The sequence below is a fragment of the Myxine glutinosa genome, chromosome 4 (assembly GCF_964187855.1).
Source record: "Myxine glutinosa chromosome 4, kmMyxGlut1.1, whole genome shotgun sequence".
Taxonomy (NCBI): domain Eukaryota; kingdom Metazoa; phylum Chordata; class Myxini; order Myxiniformes; family Myxinidae; genus Myxine; species Myxine glutinosa.
The window spans coordinates 27,453,484-27,472,299 of record NC_136264.1 but is presented as its reverse complement, the minus strand read 5'-3'; the positions used below and the strand labels follow the sequence as shown (position 1 = coordinate 27,472,299).

Below are 18,816 nucleotides of genomic sequence, written 5' to 3'. Positions count from 1 at the left end.
ACTGTGAGCCTTGGAACGTCCATACCCGAGGGTGTGATTTCCCAGTCGCCTGGAGGGCGCCTTTGCACAGCTTTGGCAGCAGGACTGTAACTGCCAACCCAACTGGATTCTGGTCTCGATTGGACATTGATCTGACGATCGCTGGAGCGGATCGACTTTGGCTTGAAGCCGGGGATTCGAGACATTGGGGATGTTCTTGTTTCACTCACTTGGAGCACAGCGAGTTATATATTACAAAACTGATGGTACCATCATAGGATATTGATTGTACTTTTGATTGCTATTATTGTTGTACTGTTATTCTTGTGTGATCGTAATACAATATTTGTTTGTGAGTAACAATTGGGGTGGCTTCTCCATTGATCTTTGACATACAGAATAACACATTTTTCTGCCGTGACTCCTCTCGGGGCTCGGGGGTACACCGTGACCAGGGGGTCGGGGAGGAGCACATAACAGAAATTGGGGGCTCGTCCGGGATAGAATTCCCTAACATTCCCAGAATTCCCAAATTTGTGGAATTTTTGTAATATTCCCAAATTTTTCAAAAAATTTGAATTTTTTTTTTGTGTGAACGTTAACAGGTGTTAACTGATAGTCACCATGGTGTTTGACGCAGAAAAGTTTGCGGCGTCCCCTAATGAGGCACAGTTCCTAGCGGTAAAAAATCGGAACTCTTGATATTGGCCAAACATTGTAACTTGGAGGTCCGAGTTAATATGAAAAGCAGAGATGCAGACATTGGTGGTAGAATCTCTGGTGGGACTGGGAACATGGACAGAGGTACCCTTGGATTGGTTACCCGAGGAAAAAGAAAATGTGGAGCTCCGGAAAATGGAGATGCAACTGCAGAGCCAGGAAAGGTTAAAAGAGTTGGAATGGAAAGCCGAGGAGAGAAGAGCAGAGGAAAGGAGAGCTGAAAGAGAACTCGAGGAAAGAAGAGTAGAACAGGAACGAGAACTCGAGGAAAAAAGAGTAGTACAGGAACGAGAACTCGAGGAGAGAAGAACAGAGGAAAGGAGAACTGAAAGGGAACTCGAAGAAAGAAGAGCAAAGGAAAGAGCCGAGGAAAGGAGAGCCGAAAGGGAGTTAAAGGAACGTGACATGGAGTATCAGAAGGAAGTTAAACTCAAGGAGCTGGAATTAATGGGAGAACGGAGAGAAGTCGTATCCATGCCGGCTAGTTCGACAACTAGTCAGAACACCTGGGATGTTGGTAGACATGTGAGGCTGGTTCCACCCTTCAATGAAAAGGAGGTAGCCAAGTTTTTTTTACACTTTGAAATAGGGGCTCAAATGCTAAAATGGCCTGTGGGGTCCTGGACTATATGTTAGTGCAAAGTGTTTTGGTGGGTAAAGCTCAGAATATCTATTCGGCTTTACCGAATGACCAATGTGCAGATTATGAGATCGGGAAGAAAACCATTCTCAAAGCCTATGAATTGGTCCCTGAAGCTTACCGGCAAAAATTCCGGAATGCCAGGAAGAGGGAGAGTGAGACCCATGTGGAGTTTGCCAGAATGAAGGAAACCATGTTTGATCGGTGGTGTGATTCGAAGGGGATTGGGAAAGACTTCAAACTGTTGCGACAATTAATCTTGGTGGAGGAATTCAAACAGTGTGTCCACGCGGACATTAAAGTACATCTGGAGGAAAAGAAGGTACCAGAGTTGTATGAGGCAGCAACCGTGGCAGATGACTATGCCTTGACACACAGGATGGGGTTCCACAAACCTAACTTCCCGCCTAGAGTTCGCCAGGGGAGTTATGGAACATCCGGTGTGGAGAACGAATATTCATGGGGGCGGCCTAGAGATGACTATGAGGACAAATCTGATACCGCGACTTTTAGGGATCAGAAGACGACAGTTCCAAGACAGACTTATCTTCCGGGGGGCCCGAGGCAGACCAATAGTTTTTCCTCCGGGCCTACTTGCGCTTTTTGCAAGAAACCTGGGCATTTGATGTCCCAATGTCATGCCCTGAAAAGAAAAAATCAGGAGCGGAGTCAGACTAGTACAACTCCGAATGCATTGACAAATGCGAGAAATCGTCCTTGGAGGACAGTGCCTTGTGAAGGTTCCATTGCCAAAGTTACGGCATCACAGAACGACCTTGTTCAAGAGGGTTACAAACCTTTTATTTCAGAGGGGTTTGTATCACTGGATGGAGACTTGACTAACCAGAGACCTGTTAGGGTATTGAGGGACACAGGGTCACATCAATCTTTGATGCTTGAAGGCATTTTGCCATTGTCAGAGAAGACGGCAACTGGTGTTAGTGTTCTTTTACAGGGGGTTGGTGGCTATGTTAAAGCTCCACTTCATGTCATTCATTTAAAGTCTGATTTGGTGTCAGGACCGGTCACCGTAGGTTTACAAGCCACTCTTCCTGTAGAGGGAATCTCTTTTGTTATCGGGAATGATTTGGCCGGTGGTCAAGTTTCTGGTAACCCGATGTTTGTTGAAAAGCCTAGTATGGAAAATAACTGCACAGTTAGAGCAGGAGATTCCGGGTATCTTTCCATCCTGTACCGCGACTCATGCTATGGGTAGGAAGCGCTCTGAAGAGAAGAGGAAGGTACTGACGTCAGGCTTTGAACAGACACTTCGTGTCAAGTACCCTGAAACTAAGTGTCAACACACACAAGTCATGGATGGAGGCAATGTTGGCAAGCTCTTTGTAGGTGGACTGAACTTCAACACAAGGGAAGATGTTCTGGACTCGGCAAATATAGACCACTCTTGGAAGTGTTGCTGATAAAAGACAGGGAGACGCAAAAGTCGAGAGGGTTTGGCTTTGTCACGTTTGAAAACACAAAGAACGCCAAAGATGCAAAAAAGGATTTGAATGGCAAGGATTTGGATGGTCGGACCATAACAGTAGAGAAGGCAGGCCATGGGCATCGAGGGGGCTACAGAGGAGGAAAACGTGGAGGTAGTTTCAGGGGTGGCTATGGCTCCCAGGGTGGGAGTAGTAGTTTTGGTGGTGGCCGCAGTCGAGATTACTATGGAGGCTCCCAGAGTTACGGCAGCTCCCGAAGGGAGGATTATCAGGGTGGTGGCCGAGAAGGAGACCGCTATTTACGTGACTACAGCGACAAGCGCTCCAACCGTGATTATTATGAAAGTTAGGAAGAGTTTGAAGCACTGAATGCTGCGGAGCAGCCGAGCCAAGATTCCTACACGGATTAACCGTGAACTCCACGTTCCTAAAGGCGTCCATGTAGTGAATACTTCCAGGCCTCACCACCCAACCACCATGAAACCTGGCTCTCAGCTCGGCCTCCTTCAAAAAGTGCTATAGAGGTTTGCTTTATTTTGGATTTTTGATCACAACCCCTTAACCTTCATTCAAAAAATGAAAAATAAAAATCAGAGGTTGATGAGATGGAGTTTGGCTTTGCAGGAGTTCAACTTTGAAATTGAGCATGTAAAGGGCAGGGACAATGTCGTTGCTGATGCTTTGTCCAGAGTGAACTAACTTTGGAAATTCCTGTAGGTGGTTTGGAAGTTTTGTTGCTTTATTTTTGGGAAATATTAATTATTGTTGCTCACGTGAATTGATGATTTGGGTGTGAGTTTTACTTTTGTTTGTTAAAAGTTTTGCCTGCAAAGAAAGTTTTCACGATGTTCAAACTTTCTTTCTTGAGGGGGGGGGGGGGGGGGGTGGGGGCGGGAGTGTTACGGATTTCTCACTTCCGTTGTGGTGGTTTTCATCCACTGTAAACATTTTTGATTCCATGTACTATTATTGTTTTCAAAAGGTTTATTGTTTAGGAACTATTTTCAAAAGGTGGAAAAGTTAGAGTTAAAAGAAACCGGAAACCAGACGACGAAGAGGAAGAAGAGGAGAGAAAAGAAGGCGGAGCGAGTGGAGTCGGACAAGAAGCATAGTTGCTTTGCGGTCTGGAGCGAACGTTGGCGAGCAAGAGTCACGAGTGAACTTTGGGTTTCCCAAGAAAGGGATTCCTGCGACAGAGTTGTTTTCGCTGTGACAGAACAACCTGCGTCGTGCCTTTGGATTTCCCAGGCGCCTGGAGGGCGCCTTTGCACAGCTTTGGCAGCAGGACTGTAACTGCCAACCCAACGGGATTCTGGTCTCGATTGGACATTGATCTGACGATCGCTGGAGCGGATCGACTTTGGCTTGAAGCCGGGGATTAGAGACATTGGGGATGTTCTTGGTTCACTCACTTGGAGCACAGTGAGATATATATTACAAAACTGATGGTACCATCATAGGATATTGATTGTACTTTTGATTCATACTATTGTTTTTGTACTGTTATTCTTGTGTGATCTTAATACAATACTTGTTGGTTTGTAACAATTGGTGTGGCTTCACCATTGATCTTTGACATACCGAATAACACGTTTTTCTGCCGTGACTCCTCTCGGGTCTCGGAGGTACACCGTGACCAGGGGGTCGGGGAGGAGCACGTAACATTAACCACACAAATATCATTAAAAAAGTTATAGTTAACCACACAAATATCAGCTATATAACAACAAGTATTCCCACCAATGGGAATACCCTTAACCTGCTCAAACATTCCAGTAAAGCCGAGGAATACAAAGATTGACCTCTTTACATTTAATACTGAAATTATTAACTAAAACTTCCTGATGCTCGGAGATAATATCCTGGAGCGACTTATGACAAGGAACATAATATGTGCTATTTCCTATACTAGTGAAAGTAACCGTATCGATGTCCAACTCTCTTAATAAAACCTCCACATAAAACTTTTTACAAACTACAACAAAATTATTAGCAGCCTTATCCAAGGAGCTATGACATACATGGAGATCATTGATATCTTTTCGAACACTCGGCTTGTTAAACACTGGTTTAGACCGACCCAGTGATTAGACCGTGGATTGAAACCGTTTACAGATAACTTAATCTTGGTGCACATTCTGTCAACAAAATTAGAGACAGAATCTACAATTGAAGACCTGATGCAGCTCCAAGGTTGAGTTACTGGTTCCCTATATTTAGCTCCCATTTTCATCAAATCCCTAATTTCACAATTACTAATAATATTCAAATCCCCAGAAACTACGTGTGCACATGGATCATACAAAAAAGGGGAAGATGAACATGCACAGTCGGTCTCCAAAATGTCTTTTACCATATCTATACCAAGAGTTTTAAGAAATTTACTGTAATTGAATAAGGATTATCCTATGGTCTTAGTGAAGGTGAAATAAACCTTCAATGGGGCTCGCTCCCTAACTTTATTGGGTAATAAATTCTCTATACTAGTATCCCTAAAAATAGAATGAAGTCGAAGCTTATCTCTGCCGGTTTGCTAGAAAGATCACATATTAAGAACGAGTGTATCCCATCAACTTTGGGATGAGACTTCTTTGTAAGAACCCTGCAACAAAAAGCTTCAATCAAAAACGAACACATGTAATATGAAACTGCTAAACTCTGGAGAATATTAGCTAAAACTTGTTGGGAACATGACCTCAGCAGAACATAAATATCATGAAAAACCTTTCCTTCATAAAAACCTTTACGTTTATCAATTATCTCTGAAATTTCCATTTTTGGAACTATACGACCCCGACTACGATGTCCATGCCCTCTGGGTCTCCCTCTGATTGGATTAGCAAAATACTCATTACCAGAAACATTTCCGAGAGAAACTGACCCAGTACCTTGTACCCTATCATTAAGGCCAAAAGGATAGATCATACATAGGGTCCTAATCCAAAAGTCCTCTTTGCGCCAAAGCTCAACATTACACTCCTCTATATTATCAAAATCATTAACATTAACTGAATCTATTACTTGAACAGAACAACGATTAAAATCATGCCCAACTTCATTGAAATGGTTATATAAATAATACCAGAATGTCTTAATACCAGACGATACACTAGAGTACTAGACCTATGTCCATTCAAACGCTGATGTAAACAGTGAGAAGTTTTACCAACATATTGCAATCCACAATCTCCAAAAGTGAGAAGATAAATAACGTACTTTGATTTACATCCAAACTTAATATCCAACAAGCGTTACGCCTAGGTCCCCCGTCGGGGAAGTGATGTGAGTTGACAAAGTGGAAGACGCAGAAAACATGCTATGATATGATATTTCGCTCACAAGGTTCAGACATACATGGAGGCAGCCATCTTCAATTTTGACGTGGCGACCCAATTTTCAATAGCGTTCTTCCTTATGCCTAGATACACCCACACACCAGATTAGAAGTTGGTACTTCGCTTATTTTTCAGGATATTTCGTTCACAAGGCTCAGACATATATATGGTGGTGGCCACCTTGGATTTTGACGTGGCGACCCAATTTTCAATAGCGTTCTTCCTTATGCCTAGATACAACCACACACCAGATTAGAAGTTGGTACTTCTCCTCTCCTCTGATGCCGGAAACCTCAACATTCTCATCCTCCTCGACCTCAGCGCCGCCTTTGAAACCATCAATCACACCATCCTCCTCAAAAGACTTGAAACCACCTTTAACATTACCGGCACTGCCCTCTCTTGGATCAAATCATACCTCTCTGACAGACGCCAGTTCATCTCCATCAATAACTGCAAATCCCCCACTGCTCCCCTCCCCCAAGGTTCAGTTCTTGGCCCCCTCCTCTTCATCCTGTACCTGTCCCCCCTTGGTCACTTAATCCGCCGTCATGGTCTCCAATTCCACTGCTTCGCCGATGACATCCAGCTTTTCATCTCCACCAAGTCCATCTCCACCGCCACCCACTCTATCCTGACAAACTGCATCACTGAAATAAAATCCTGGCTTCAAATCAACTTCCTCAAACTTAACTATGATAAATCTGAAATAATCATCATTGGCCCAAAAACGCTCACCAAATCCACCCATAACTTTGCCCTCAACATCGACGGTTTCCCAGTATCCACCTCCCCTCACATCCGGAATCTTGACATCATCTTTGACCAAACCCTCCCCTTCGACAAATACACTAAACAGATCACAAAGACAGCCTTCTTTCACCTGAAAAACATCGCCCGTCTCCGTCCATCCCTCTCCTCCACGGCTGCAGAAACCCTCATCCACGCCTTCATCACCTCCCGTCTGGACTACTGCAACATCCTCCTCTATGGTTCACCCTCAATAATCACCAATAAACTCCAATACATTCAGAACTCTGCTGCCCGTCTACTCACCCATTCCCGGACCCGTGACCACATCACCCCCGTCTTTTACAAGCTTCACTGGCTCCCCATCCCCCAGAGAATCCAGTACAAAATCCTCCTCTTGACCTACAAAGCCCTCCATAACCTGGCCCCATCCAACCTGACTGACCTCCTCTCCAGACACACTCCCACCCGCAACCTCCGCTCTGCTGGTACCAACCTCCTGACCCCCCCCCCCCCCCCCCAATCCGGAACAAATTCAGATCCTGGTGGGACAGGGCCTTCTCCATCGCTGCTTCCACCCTCTGGAACTCACGACCTCACACCATCAGAGACTCCTCCTCACTCACCACATTCCAAACATCACTCAAGACCCACCTGTTCAACACTGCATTCAACATTTAACCCACAGCATTTAACCCCTGACTATCTCTTCTCCTTCTCCTTCTCCTTCTCCTTCCTTTTGCTTTGATTATTTACCTATTGATTTTTGTCTTTTTGCACTTGTTTTTTGTACTCTGTCAAAGCGCCTTTGGGCTTCTTGAAAAGCGCTATATAAAAGAAATGTATTATTATTATTACTTCGCTTATTTTTCAAGATATTCCACTCACAAGGTTCACATACATGGCGGCGGCCATCTTGGATTTTGATGTGGCGACCCAATTTTCAATAGGGTTCTTCCGTATGCCTAGATACACCCACACACAAGATTAGAAGTTGGTACTTCGCTTATTTTTCAAGATATTTTGCTCTTAAGGTTCAGACATATATATGGTGGCGGCCATCTTGGATTTTGACGTGGCGATCCAATTTTCAATAGAGTTCTTCCTTGTGCCGAGATACACTCACACACCAGATTAGAAGTTGGTACTTCGCTTATTTTTCAAGATATTCAGCTCACAAGGTTCAGACATACATGGCGGCGGCCATCTTGAATTTTGACATGGCGACCCAATTTTCAATAGGGTTCTTCCTTATGCCTAGATACACCCACACACAAGATTAGAAGTTGGTACTTCGCTTATTTTTCAAGATATTTTGCTCACAAGGTTCAGACATATATATGGTGGCGGCCATCTTGGATTTTGATGTGGCGACCCAATTTTCAATAGCGTTCTTCTTTGTGCCTAGATACACCCACACACCAGATTAGAAGTTGGTACTTCGCTTATTTTTCAAGATACTCAGCTCACAAGGTTCAGACATACATGGCGGCGGCCATCTTGGATTTTGACGTGGGTTGCACCCACACACCAAATCCGAATGCGGTCCTTCGCTTACGCATGCCCGCACGCATGGAAGGACGGACGGACACACGGACGGAGGGGAAAACCATAGTCCCCCTTTCGCTCCGCGGTGCGACGGGGGACAATTATGTCTTAGCTAGCCGAAACCTGTGGAACATCCACGGAAGGGAGGATGTGGTGTATGGATAGAGTGTACCATTATGGATGGCATGGGGGATTTGCTTGTCCGAGTAAGAGTTAGGAAGAAAGATGAGAATGAAGAGTGTGTATATGAACAACGATCGCCGACACCGGCACAAATGCATGCTCTGGATTGTCCACTCAGTGGACGGCTTGCTTTCGCCTTCGCCTGTCCAATCAGCGGATGGCTTGCTTCGCCTTCGCCCAGCAGACGCCATTACGATGGCGTCGTAAGATGGCGTCGTATCGGCAGTTAATCGGATGCTTTTGGGCCCCAAAGTCGGCTAATTCAGATTTTTCGAGTATGCCTGTACGTGATAAACAAAGAGCGCGGTTCGTAGATCGTAAATCCATTAGTGCCGTGGGCATCGGGTCACTGGGTGCGGCGTAAAAGGGATAACAAAGTCGAGTCCTTACGCTATTATTATATAGATACCCAATTCGCAGTCAATAACAAAAATCTTACCTGTTGCTGAGAGACAAAAGTTTCACAAGGTCTAAAAACTTTACAACACAAATACCTAGAGGAATTACACTTTTTAAAAACAGCTTTACAAGTACTTGACAAAACATACTGACAAAACAAAACAAAGCAAAGCATTACTTGCTACAAATGGCAGGTTGCCTTGGTTAGACAAGTGCTACACAGATAGATGTGTCTTAAAGTTCTGACCCTCCTCGTTAACAGAATAATCTGATGGCCTGTAACACCTGTGGTACGGCTTAGTCTTCACACTAAAAATATGCTCACCATGGCTGTGAGGAACTCACTAATGTTTTCATTTTCCGGCAAAAAGTCACTCCAGTTGAGGCCAGCTTGCCTCCATTGGCTGGCTACTTTCATATGGCTCTGCATGCCAAAAACAACCAAACATTAGAAAGTGGAAAAGTGGCCTGGATTTGTAAATGAAATTTTAAATAGAACGGATTAATAAAGGTGATTGTAAAAATTAATCAAAAAAGAGCAAAATAAATAAATAAATAAATACTTATTTTGACTTTGCACGGCTGCAAAGTCAAAATATTTACCTGAAATGTGAACAACCCAAACAACAATCACAACAGCAACACAACTGATTCATTGATCTGATGAGTTTGCAACATTTCATTTTGCATTCCGATTTCACAATACACCATTAAAAACAAAACTTCAGTGAAATTCTCAGCAATTCCTGAAACGAGAGCCACGTCTTGCCTTTCTGGGTCCACGAGTGCAGGTGAAAACTGACACTTGACAGACAATGATGGATCCACAAAGGCAAGGTATGGCTGCGTCTGATTTGGAAATTCACCAAGTTTAATTTGCTGCTTAATAGTGCATTTTCCAGATTTAAGTGCCAAATTAAATATTAATGAATATATAATTTGCAGGCAACAAATTTGAGCTTGACATTAGGTGTTGAAGAATAGCGGGAAAGCAAAATCCCAAGCACAAAAAGTCACGAGTACAGTGAGGGCAGTCCAGCAATGTGGAAATGGTGCAGTTTGTTATCTTGTGAAGCAGAAGTACAAAATGTATTCTTTTGGGGGTCACGATGGAGATGGAGGGGGGAAGTGGGCGAAGAGTGGGTAACAAGATAGGTGGTTCTCACCATGCGCTTGCATAGCAGGTGGAGGATGTCAGACAGCAGGACTCCAGCTTTTTTTGAGGGCAACAGTACCTTGCAGCTTCTACAAGGGCACATGGAGGAAGCAAAAGACAAACTCGAAGGATATGCTGCTTTGAGGATCCCAAAGGAAATTCAGGTCGATAAATCAAAGAAACAAACCAAATGTAGTGAGAATGGGGCAGATGGTAAGGCCATGCTCAGACTGACACAGCAGTGAACATAGGAGCGACAATGGCTCCGCAATGTATGCAATCTCTTTTGCCTTTTTGTCTCATTCGCAAAGCAAAAACGTTCCCATTTAAACAAGCATTCTGAGTATTGCGCTGCAATACATGTCCCCTACCAAAGTTCAAAGTGCCATAACTTTGTCAAAAATGATCGAATATGCAAATTTATGCACGGTTGATGCTGGTTTTCAAACTTGATCTGAGGTATGCTGAGACACATGTGTGTCACGCCTCGCCTCGTTGATAAGCCCGCAAGGTCGCTCCGTGTAGCGGCCTGCACGTATTGCACTGTGTGAATTATATAATTCCGAACTCACGGTCTGAGGTACTAGCGATTCAAGAGATATCCATTTAAAAAAAATATTTTCGTTTAATTAACGATATCTGCCAAACCACGCGCCCTATCGCAAATTACAAAAGGTCATTTTAGTAGATTGATATGCTGAACAGATCTGTGAGGTTTCCCCTCAATTGGATCAAAAATGAGGGAGGAGCTCGGTTTTAAAGGTTCATGCTGCGCATGCGCAAGATTGGAGGTCTCGTCTCTTCAAAGCTGTCCATGCACGCTCGCTTTCGAAGTTAAGTAACTTTTCACAATTGTGTTTTTGTCGAAACTGGTATTGTATGTACCTATTGGGGTGTCTTTAATAGTATTCTTGGCGTTGGTTTTTCATACCTGTGTACAGAATCGTCGGTCTTTCTCATCGTGTATTCTGAGGCCTAAGTGTAGTACTACTACTAGGCTACTGTGTCCAACCTTGGCTTTAGGCTTTGTTTTTGTCTCAGCGGTTCTCTGATCGCGCTGCAATTTTTTTCCGGTCTCTGTTTTTCACGGTCTTTTCATCCCATACTTCCTTGTTTTAAAATCTCAAAAAAAAACAAAAAAAACCCAAAAACATTTCCTTCCGTTTTTATTCATTTATTCGTTCTTAGTTGTTCGTTCGTTCATTCTTCGACCACGCTGTTTGTGATCACGTTGTTAAAAAATGTCTCATCTGAACCCTGAAGACCTGTATTCTGTCATATTCTATAACACCTTTTTCTTCTTCTTCTATAAAAGGATGCTTTCGACTTGCTCACCAAATCCATTCATTCCAAAAAAAAATTCCATCTCTTTCATTCATTCCCTAAACTCTCCAGCACTCCATCCTCCCTCCAGCATCCTCAAACGTATTTTTGACTCAAATGTCTCAAGAAACTCATTTTGCAATAAATGTTCGTTTCCCATTAATCGTACATTTTTCAAAATCCCATCACCCCTCCCCTCTAAATCTACCCCCTTGCCCATCCCCTCCAAATCATCCACATCACCCATCTCTTTCAAATCTTCCCCCTTGCCCCTCCCCTCCAAATCTTCCCAATCACCCATTCCTTTCAAATCTCCCCCCACACCCCTCCCCTCCGAGACTCTCCCTCGCTCCTCCCCTCCTAGACTCCCCTCTCACCCCTCCCCCTCAGAGCGTCCTCCCCGCTTCTTCCCCCTTCCAACTTTCACCTTCATCTCCCTCAACCTTCTGCCTCGCTCTTCCCCCTCGTCAAATAACACCTCACTGCGCCTCTCCCAATCACCATCAAACCTTTTGTCTGCCCCATCCTTCCCTTTCTCCGAGCTATTCTGTAATCTCTGACACACCTTCAACAGCTCTCCCTACCTCTTCCACATCTTACCATACCGCTCCCCCCCCCCCCCCCCCGTTCTGTATCCGATGCTCCCCCTTCCTCTTCCTTAACAGTATGGACCTCAAACATCCGGGGCCTTCGCTCAAACATGTCTGATCTCTCCATACAGGTTGCTTCTGACAAACCAGACGTGATCTGCTTAACAGAAACTTTCCTCCTTCATGATGTCTCTGATTCCTTGGTATCTCTCCCAGGTTACTCCCTACTCCGGTATGATAGACCTGAGCCTCGTCCTGGAGGTGGGGTTGCTATCTTTATAAAAAACTCTCTTCCTCACTCGCCCTGCACTGCCCTCTCTCCACCTCACCCCCAGGAATACCTTTGGCTACGGCTTCCCCTTCGCTCCCACCTTTTGTTCATATGTGTGTTGTACCGTCCACCAAACAGTGATGACTCCATCTACATCTCGCTGTCTGAGAATATGGACCAACTTCTATCTACCCATCCCAACTCTCTCTTCCTCATATGTGGTGATTTCAACTGTCACCATGCCAGTTGGCTGGGTGTGGGTACCTCTCTCACCAGCCATGGCTCTTCAGCAAAGGACTTCTGTGACTCACTGGGACTGACACAATCTGTCAATTTCCCGACCCGGATTTCAGTCAACGGAGCATCTTCTCTTCTGGACTTGGTTATGACTAACTTCCCTGAAAATGTCTGCTGCTCTTCTTCTGCTCCAATCGGCTCTTCTGATCATGTGCTTGTTAAAGTGGACATCTCCCTGACCATTCTCAGAGAGCCTCCTCAGCGTCGACGAGTCTGGCATTTCACTCAGGCCAACTGGCACGGTCTTCAAGCAGCCATCAATCATCTGGACTGGTCTCCCATCTCTACTGCCTCTGACATAAATTCTTCCTGGGAATTCTTCCAAAGCAAACTGCTCTCTCTCATGCACAGATTTATCCCATCTCGTCTTCTGTTGTCATACCCTTCCTCCCGTCCATGGTACACGGAATCTTGTGGTGAGGTTATTGCCCAGAAACAACTTGCTTTCGTCTCCTGGAAAGCAAATCTAACGGAAGGAAATCTCATTTCCTTTCACAAAGCCCGAAACAAGTGTGTGTCCACCCTCAGGAGAGCCAGGAAACAATATCTCTCCGTTCTCAGGACCGAACTCTCTTATCTGTCTCCCTTTTCCAAATCCTGGTGGCGTCTGGTCAAATCTGTTTCTGGTGTTTGTTCCCCCTCCATCCCCTCCCTCACCTCAAATGGCCACACGGCTGACTCCGCACGTGAAAAAGCTGAATGCCTCAACTCTGTGTTTGCCTCTAAATCTTGTGTCCCAAACCCATCCCTCTCTGTACCCACCGTACCCAGTCGTACCCAGCTGCTCCTGGACTCTGTGTCCTTTCCTCCTGACAAGGTGGAAAAGTTTCTGTCAACCCTCGACTCGGATTCTGCAACTGGACCTGACGGCATCAGCCCACGGGTCCTAAAATCCTGTTCTTCCGCTCTTTCACTCCCTCTCTCTGTTCTCTTCACCCTCTCTTTTGCTCAAGGTCATCTTCCATCTGCTTGGAAATCTGCCAACATCACCGCTTTGCACAAAAAAGGTGCAAAAACAGATCCCAGCAACTACAGACCAATCAGCCTTCTCCCAATTATCAGCAAAGTCATGGAATGGAATCCATCATTGCTTCAGATATGAAATCTTTCCTCTTCTCCAATGGCTTGATCTCTGATCATCAATTTGGTTTCAGACCTGGACACTCTACTCTGGACATGCTGCTTCTGCTTTCTCAACAATGGATGGAGGTCCTCAATGCCAAACAGAAAATTAGAGCAGTCTCCCTTGACATATCACGTGCCTTCGATACGGTCTGGCACCCCGCTCTGCTCACCAAACTCTCCTCTTTTGGAATCCATGGAAATCTCCACGCATGGCTGGCGGACTTCCTCTCTAGTCGTAGTCAACGTGTGGCCCTGAATGGGTTTCTCTCATCTCCTCTTCCTGTTCAGGCTGGAGTTCCACAAGGCAGTGTTCTCGGCCCAGTGCTTTTTCTGGTCTTCATCAATGATCTCTCTGACTCTCTTGAAAATCCTCTGTATCTCTTTGCTGATGACTCTACTCTCTGTCGCTCCATTCTTCATCCCTCAGATCGGCAGTCTGCTGCCTCCTCACTCTCTGCAGACCTGGACAAAATCACAGACTGGGCAAACAAGTGGAACATGTCTTTCAATCCTGACAAATCTCACACTCTTACGATGTCTCTCCGAAAAGACCGACTGGACAACCCTCCCATCCACTTTCTGAATAATCCTCTCCAAGAAGTTCTGTCACTCAAGCTTTTGGGTCTCACTATCTGCCATGATCTTTCCTGGGAAAACCACATTTCAAATCTGGCCTCCAAAGCCAGTCGCCGACTGGGCATCCTCCGTCGTGCGAAGTCCTTCCTTGGCACACCTGAGCTCTTCACCACATACAAGGCTTTCATCCGCAGCTCAATGGAATACTGCTCTCCCCTCTGGGCTGGTGCTCCTGCCTCACACCTAGCTCGTCTTCACGCTGTTGAAACCAAAGCATTCAGAATCATTGGAATCTCCCGCGATGAAGCTAACTCCAAGGGCCTCTCACTCACTCACCGCAGGCAGGTTGGTGGTCTTTCCATCTTCTACCGACTCCTCTCTGGCCTTGCCCCCCCAGCTCTCTCTGGGCTCTGTCCCGCAAATATTCCTACAGGTCGCACAAGATCTGCCTGCAACCCTCTTATGGTCAAACTGCCAAAATCGAGACTCTCTGCTCACCTTCACTCCTTCATTCCTCTTTTCTCCCGCCTCTGGAACAAACTCCCTCACGCGCTTCAATCCCACTCCACCCTCCAGGTCTTTAAAACAGCTGTTCACCACCATCTCTTATCTTCCCCCATCCAAAACCTTGATCTTTTCTACCCCCGCTAATTTCACCCCAATTCCACTTTTTTGAAATACCAACTTCTGTCCTGGAAGTCATTGGTGTCCTTGTGTTTTATACTTCTCCCTCCACCCCCCCCCCCCCTTCCCATTCCTCCTCCCCCCAAGCCCTCTCCCTTCCACACATCTCCCTGCTCTCAAATGTTGTGTTTGTGTGCTTCCCCTTCTCTCCCCATCTTGTTTTCCGCTCCCGCTTTTTGTGTGTTTTGTTTGTCTGGTTGATTTGTTTGTGAAGTAAATGTTAGCTCTTTCACGAGCCTCGATTCAGTATACAAAAAAAAAAAAAAAAAAAAAAAAAAAAAAGCTTAAAAACGTCATACCTCTGAAACCATGTGTAATTTATTATATTTTCCGGTGTGTGTGTGTGTGTGTGTGTGTGTGTGTGTGTATATACAGTATATATATATATATATATATATATATATATATATATATATATATTGCCCGGTTTGGCTCCGCCCCTCCGGAAAGCGCGTGCTGTGTCGTGCTGTTGACGTTCGCGAGACGAGGCTGAGGGCACGCGGTGCGGCTTGAGGAGAACTCCAGAATAAACAAGAGACATCCATTTTAAAAAATATTTTCGTTTAATTAACGATATCTGCCAAACCACGCATCCTATCGCAAATTCCAAAAGGACATTTTAGTAGATTGATATGCTGAACAGATCTGTGAAGTTTCCCCTCGATCGGATCAAAAATGAGGGAGGAGCTCGGTTTTAAAGGTTCATGCTTAAAAACGTCATAACTCTGAAACCATGTGACGCACGACGTCATGCTCCCTGACTTTTTTGTTCGTCATGGGTATGCGATTCTGCCTGCAAAGTTTGGCCTCGATCTGTTCAGCCGTTGCAGAGAAAAAGGGGTTTTCGTGTTTTCACGAAAAACAATACGGCGGACGAACCACGTGACCTGTGACGTCATAATTACCATTAAAATATTATACAGACCGAGTCCATCATATGGTGAAAATTTTATCTCAATCGGTCCTATTATTGCAGAGAAAATCTTTTTTAAAGGAAATTAAAACTTAAAATGGCACTGAGTTAAGGATCATCAGAATTATCAGAATTCCCAAAGTTCAAAGTGCCATAACTTTGTCAAAAATGATCGAAACGTCGTGAAGTTCGAACTTCATCTGTAACTTATCATGAGGAAACCATGTACCAAGTTTGAAATCATTAGCATTAAGAGTTTAGAAAAAAAGTCCGGAAAACTGTTCTTTGCGTGACGGACTGACGGACTGACGGACTGACAGACAGAGGGACGGAGTTCAAACTTATAGTCCCCTCCGGTGTAAACCGGTAGGGGACTAATAACTTGAAGGTTAATGCTTCTGTCAAAAAATGTTTTTTTTGTGTGTGTTTTTGGTACTAAACAAAATCAAACATCCAGACTTGGCAATTCTCATACAAAGCCACAACATGCTGAACTATGAACTATGATATGTTTGGATAATTATCCATCAAAGGAGAATCTATTTCAATCGCTATCAGACATTACAGTGGAGATCAAGTTGAAATGAAACCAACTAATGATCATTCTAAATGTGCACAGATGAAACAAAAAGGCTGGAATAGGTGGGGGAGGGGTTTGCAACACAAAATATCATGTGGTTGAAGTTTCGCATCGATCTCTGAAGCAGTTCTGGAGAAAAAGATTTTAAAAGGTTTTTATTTTCAATCCAATATGGCTGCCAAACCTATGGCTAAATCCAATATGGCTAAATGCCAAACCAAACGTGACTGATTACATCATCAATTTAATTCTCTTGACAAGTGTCTTCGTAGATCACCCTCAATCATTTTCAGATAAGGATTTTGATTCATCGAGTTATGGCTAGCATACCACTTCACCGATGAAGTCATCATTACCAAGCTTTATTCCCCATGGGGAGTGGTGACATGTGCCAAATTAAATTTTTTCTGCGAAGTGCTTTTGGAGATGTCCAAACTTTTCCCTTTAATCAAATATGGCTGCCATGCCACATGACCGATGACATCATAGTTGCCGTTAAGAAATTTTCCACGAGGAGTAGCTCCTATGTTGAAAGTTTAGTATCGATCAGATAAGCGGTTGTTGAGAATTTTTTTTATTAAAAGTGAATAAGAGAGCAAAACTGTGCCGAAAGAATAAAAAAAACAAGAAATATGTCGTGCATAGCACAATACTCGTGAAATCTCTAAACTAGGATGTTGACCTTTTGGCCTATGTTGACCTAAAATATAATTGGTGATTGAATTCAGTGTCCAGATTTGCAAATCCTCTTCAAATTTCAAGTCAATTGGATTAAAATTGAGAAATTGAGGATTTTAGAAATATGACAAAGTTGGTGACATTTGGCCGATGTTGACCTGATTGACCTTTTGATCCCAAAAACAAAAGGCTTCTTGCTTATGACCAACTCTACCGTTTGGTGCAGTTTTGTGAAGATCGGTTAAAAATTGTGACCTGTAGGCGACTGACAAACAGACAGAATAATGCACAAGACCAACTAATATACTTGAAAAATCTTCGATTTTCGCAAGCAAGAAATAATCAACAAACCAACCATAACTTATACCAAAGCACTGCCCTATATGAACTAACTTAAAAAAAAAAAAAAGAATAAATTACGAAATATAATTTGACGTGAAAGAGACAGAGACACAGAGAGAAAGAGAGAATGAGAATGAGAAAAGAAAGAGAGAGAGAGAGAGACACACACACAGAGAGCGAGAACGAGAGAGAGAGAGACAGAGACAGAGAGCGAGAGAGAGAGACAGAGACAGACGAGAGTGAGAGCGAGAGACAGAGACAGAAAGACAGCACTGAGATTAAAAAAAAGGGGGGGGGGGGGGGGAAGAGAAGAAAAAAGTCAAAGTGAAAAAAAGGAGATGCTCATAACTCGAGTTATGGTCTTCAATGATTTTCAAAAGTCACAAGACTGACTGACTGACCTTTGACTTATTGCACCTAAAATTTAATCCATTGATGTTCAACTTTGCATTACCAATCGATACTTGTGCCAAGTTTGGTTGTAATTGTGCAGTGGTTCACAAGTTATTGCAGTAACAAAATGATTTTCAATTAAAGGGCACATGTCTCATTGACCTTTTGAAGCGAAAATGCAATAATCAGTTCATCTTTGTATTACAGCCTATAGTTATACCAGGTTTGGATCAAATTTCTTCAGTGATTCACAATGTATTGTGGCAACAAAGATTTTAAATAAAAGGTCACATGACAATCGACCTTTGACCCGGTCAACCCAAAATCTAATCGGTTCAGCTTTGTATCCTTGTACATGCCTTTGCCAAGTTTGGTAAAAATCCCTTCAGTGGTTCACAAGTTATCGCGGTAACAAAAATCCGTTACGCACGCACAGCCGGACGGACAACCCGGAAAACATAATGCCTTCAGGGGAAAAAGTCAAAGGGTAGAATTCAGGCACTTCGACCTCAGCCTTTGGAAAGAGAACTCTGTTGCAGCCCCAGAGAAGAACTTGCTGTTAAACTCGCACCATTATATTAATTTTTTTGGATCCAATTTTGGGATTTTGATCACACCACCTATTAGAGGCCATTTTTAGAATCAGTGCCCCTAAATTACTATAAGAAAGTGTTCTCACTTTTATAACATTTGAAAATCTCATATTTGGCCAAAGCAACCAATTAGCGGTGGTACATAATTTTTACCTTATCAGATTAGCGGGGGTCACAATTTTTACCTGATCGTGGTGGGGAGGTGGGAGGGGCTAAACAAAATTGAATACTCGAAATATTTTAGACATGCTCTATAGGGCGTGTGTAACGAAAAAAAAGACGAGATTAATGAGAAT

The 18,816-nt window shown here is 43.9% G+C and overlaps 1 protein-coding gene across 17 annotated transcripts in view; it reads right to left on the bottom strand.

Moving 5' to 3' along the window:
* LOC137424531 (eukaryotic translation initiation factor 4 gamma 3) overlaps positions 1–18,816 on the bottom strand; it is a 269,017-nt gene that overhangs the window by 13,919 nt on the left and 236,282 nt on the right. For 16 of the 17 annotated variants that reach the window (XM_078775553.1, XM_078775566.1, XM_078775555.1 and 13 more), the window contains 2 exons: positions 10,166–10,244; positions 9,325–9,423 (listed from right to left, as the gene is read on the bottom strand). The exons of the other annotated variant lie outside the window; for it this stretch is intronic. In XM_078775553.1, the coding sequence (XP_078631679.1) occupies positions 9,325–9,423; positions 10,166–10,244 (178 nt within the window). The remainder of the gene's footprint in view (positions 1–9,324; positions 9,424–10,165; positions 10,245–18,816) is intronic. 17 annotated transcript variants of the gene reach the window in all.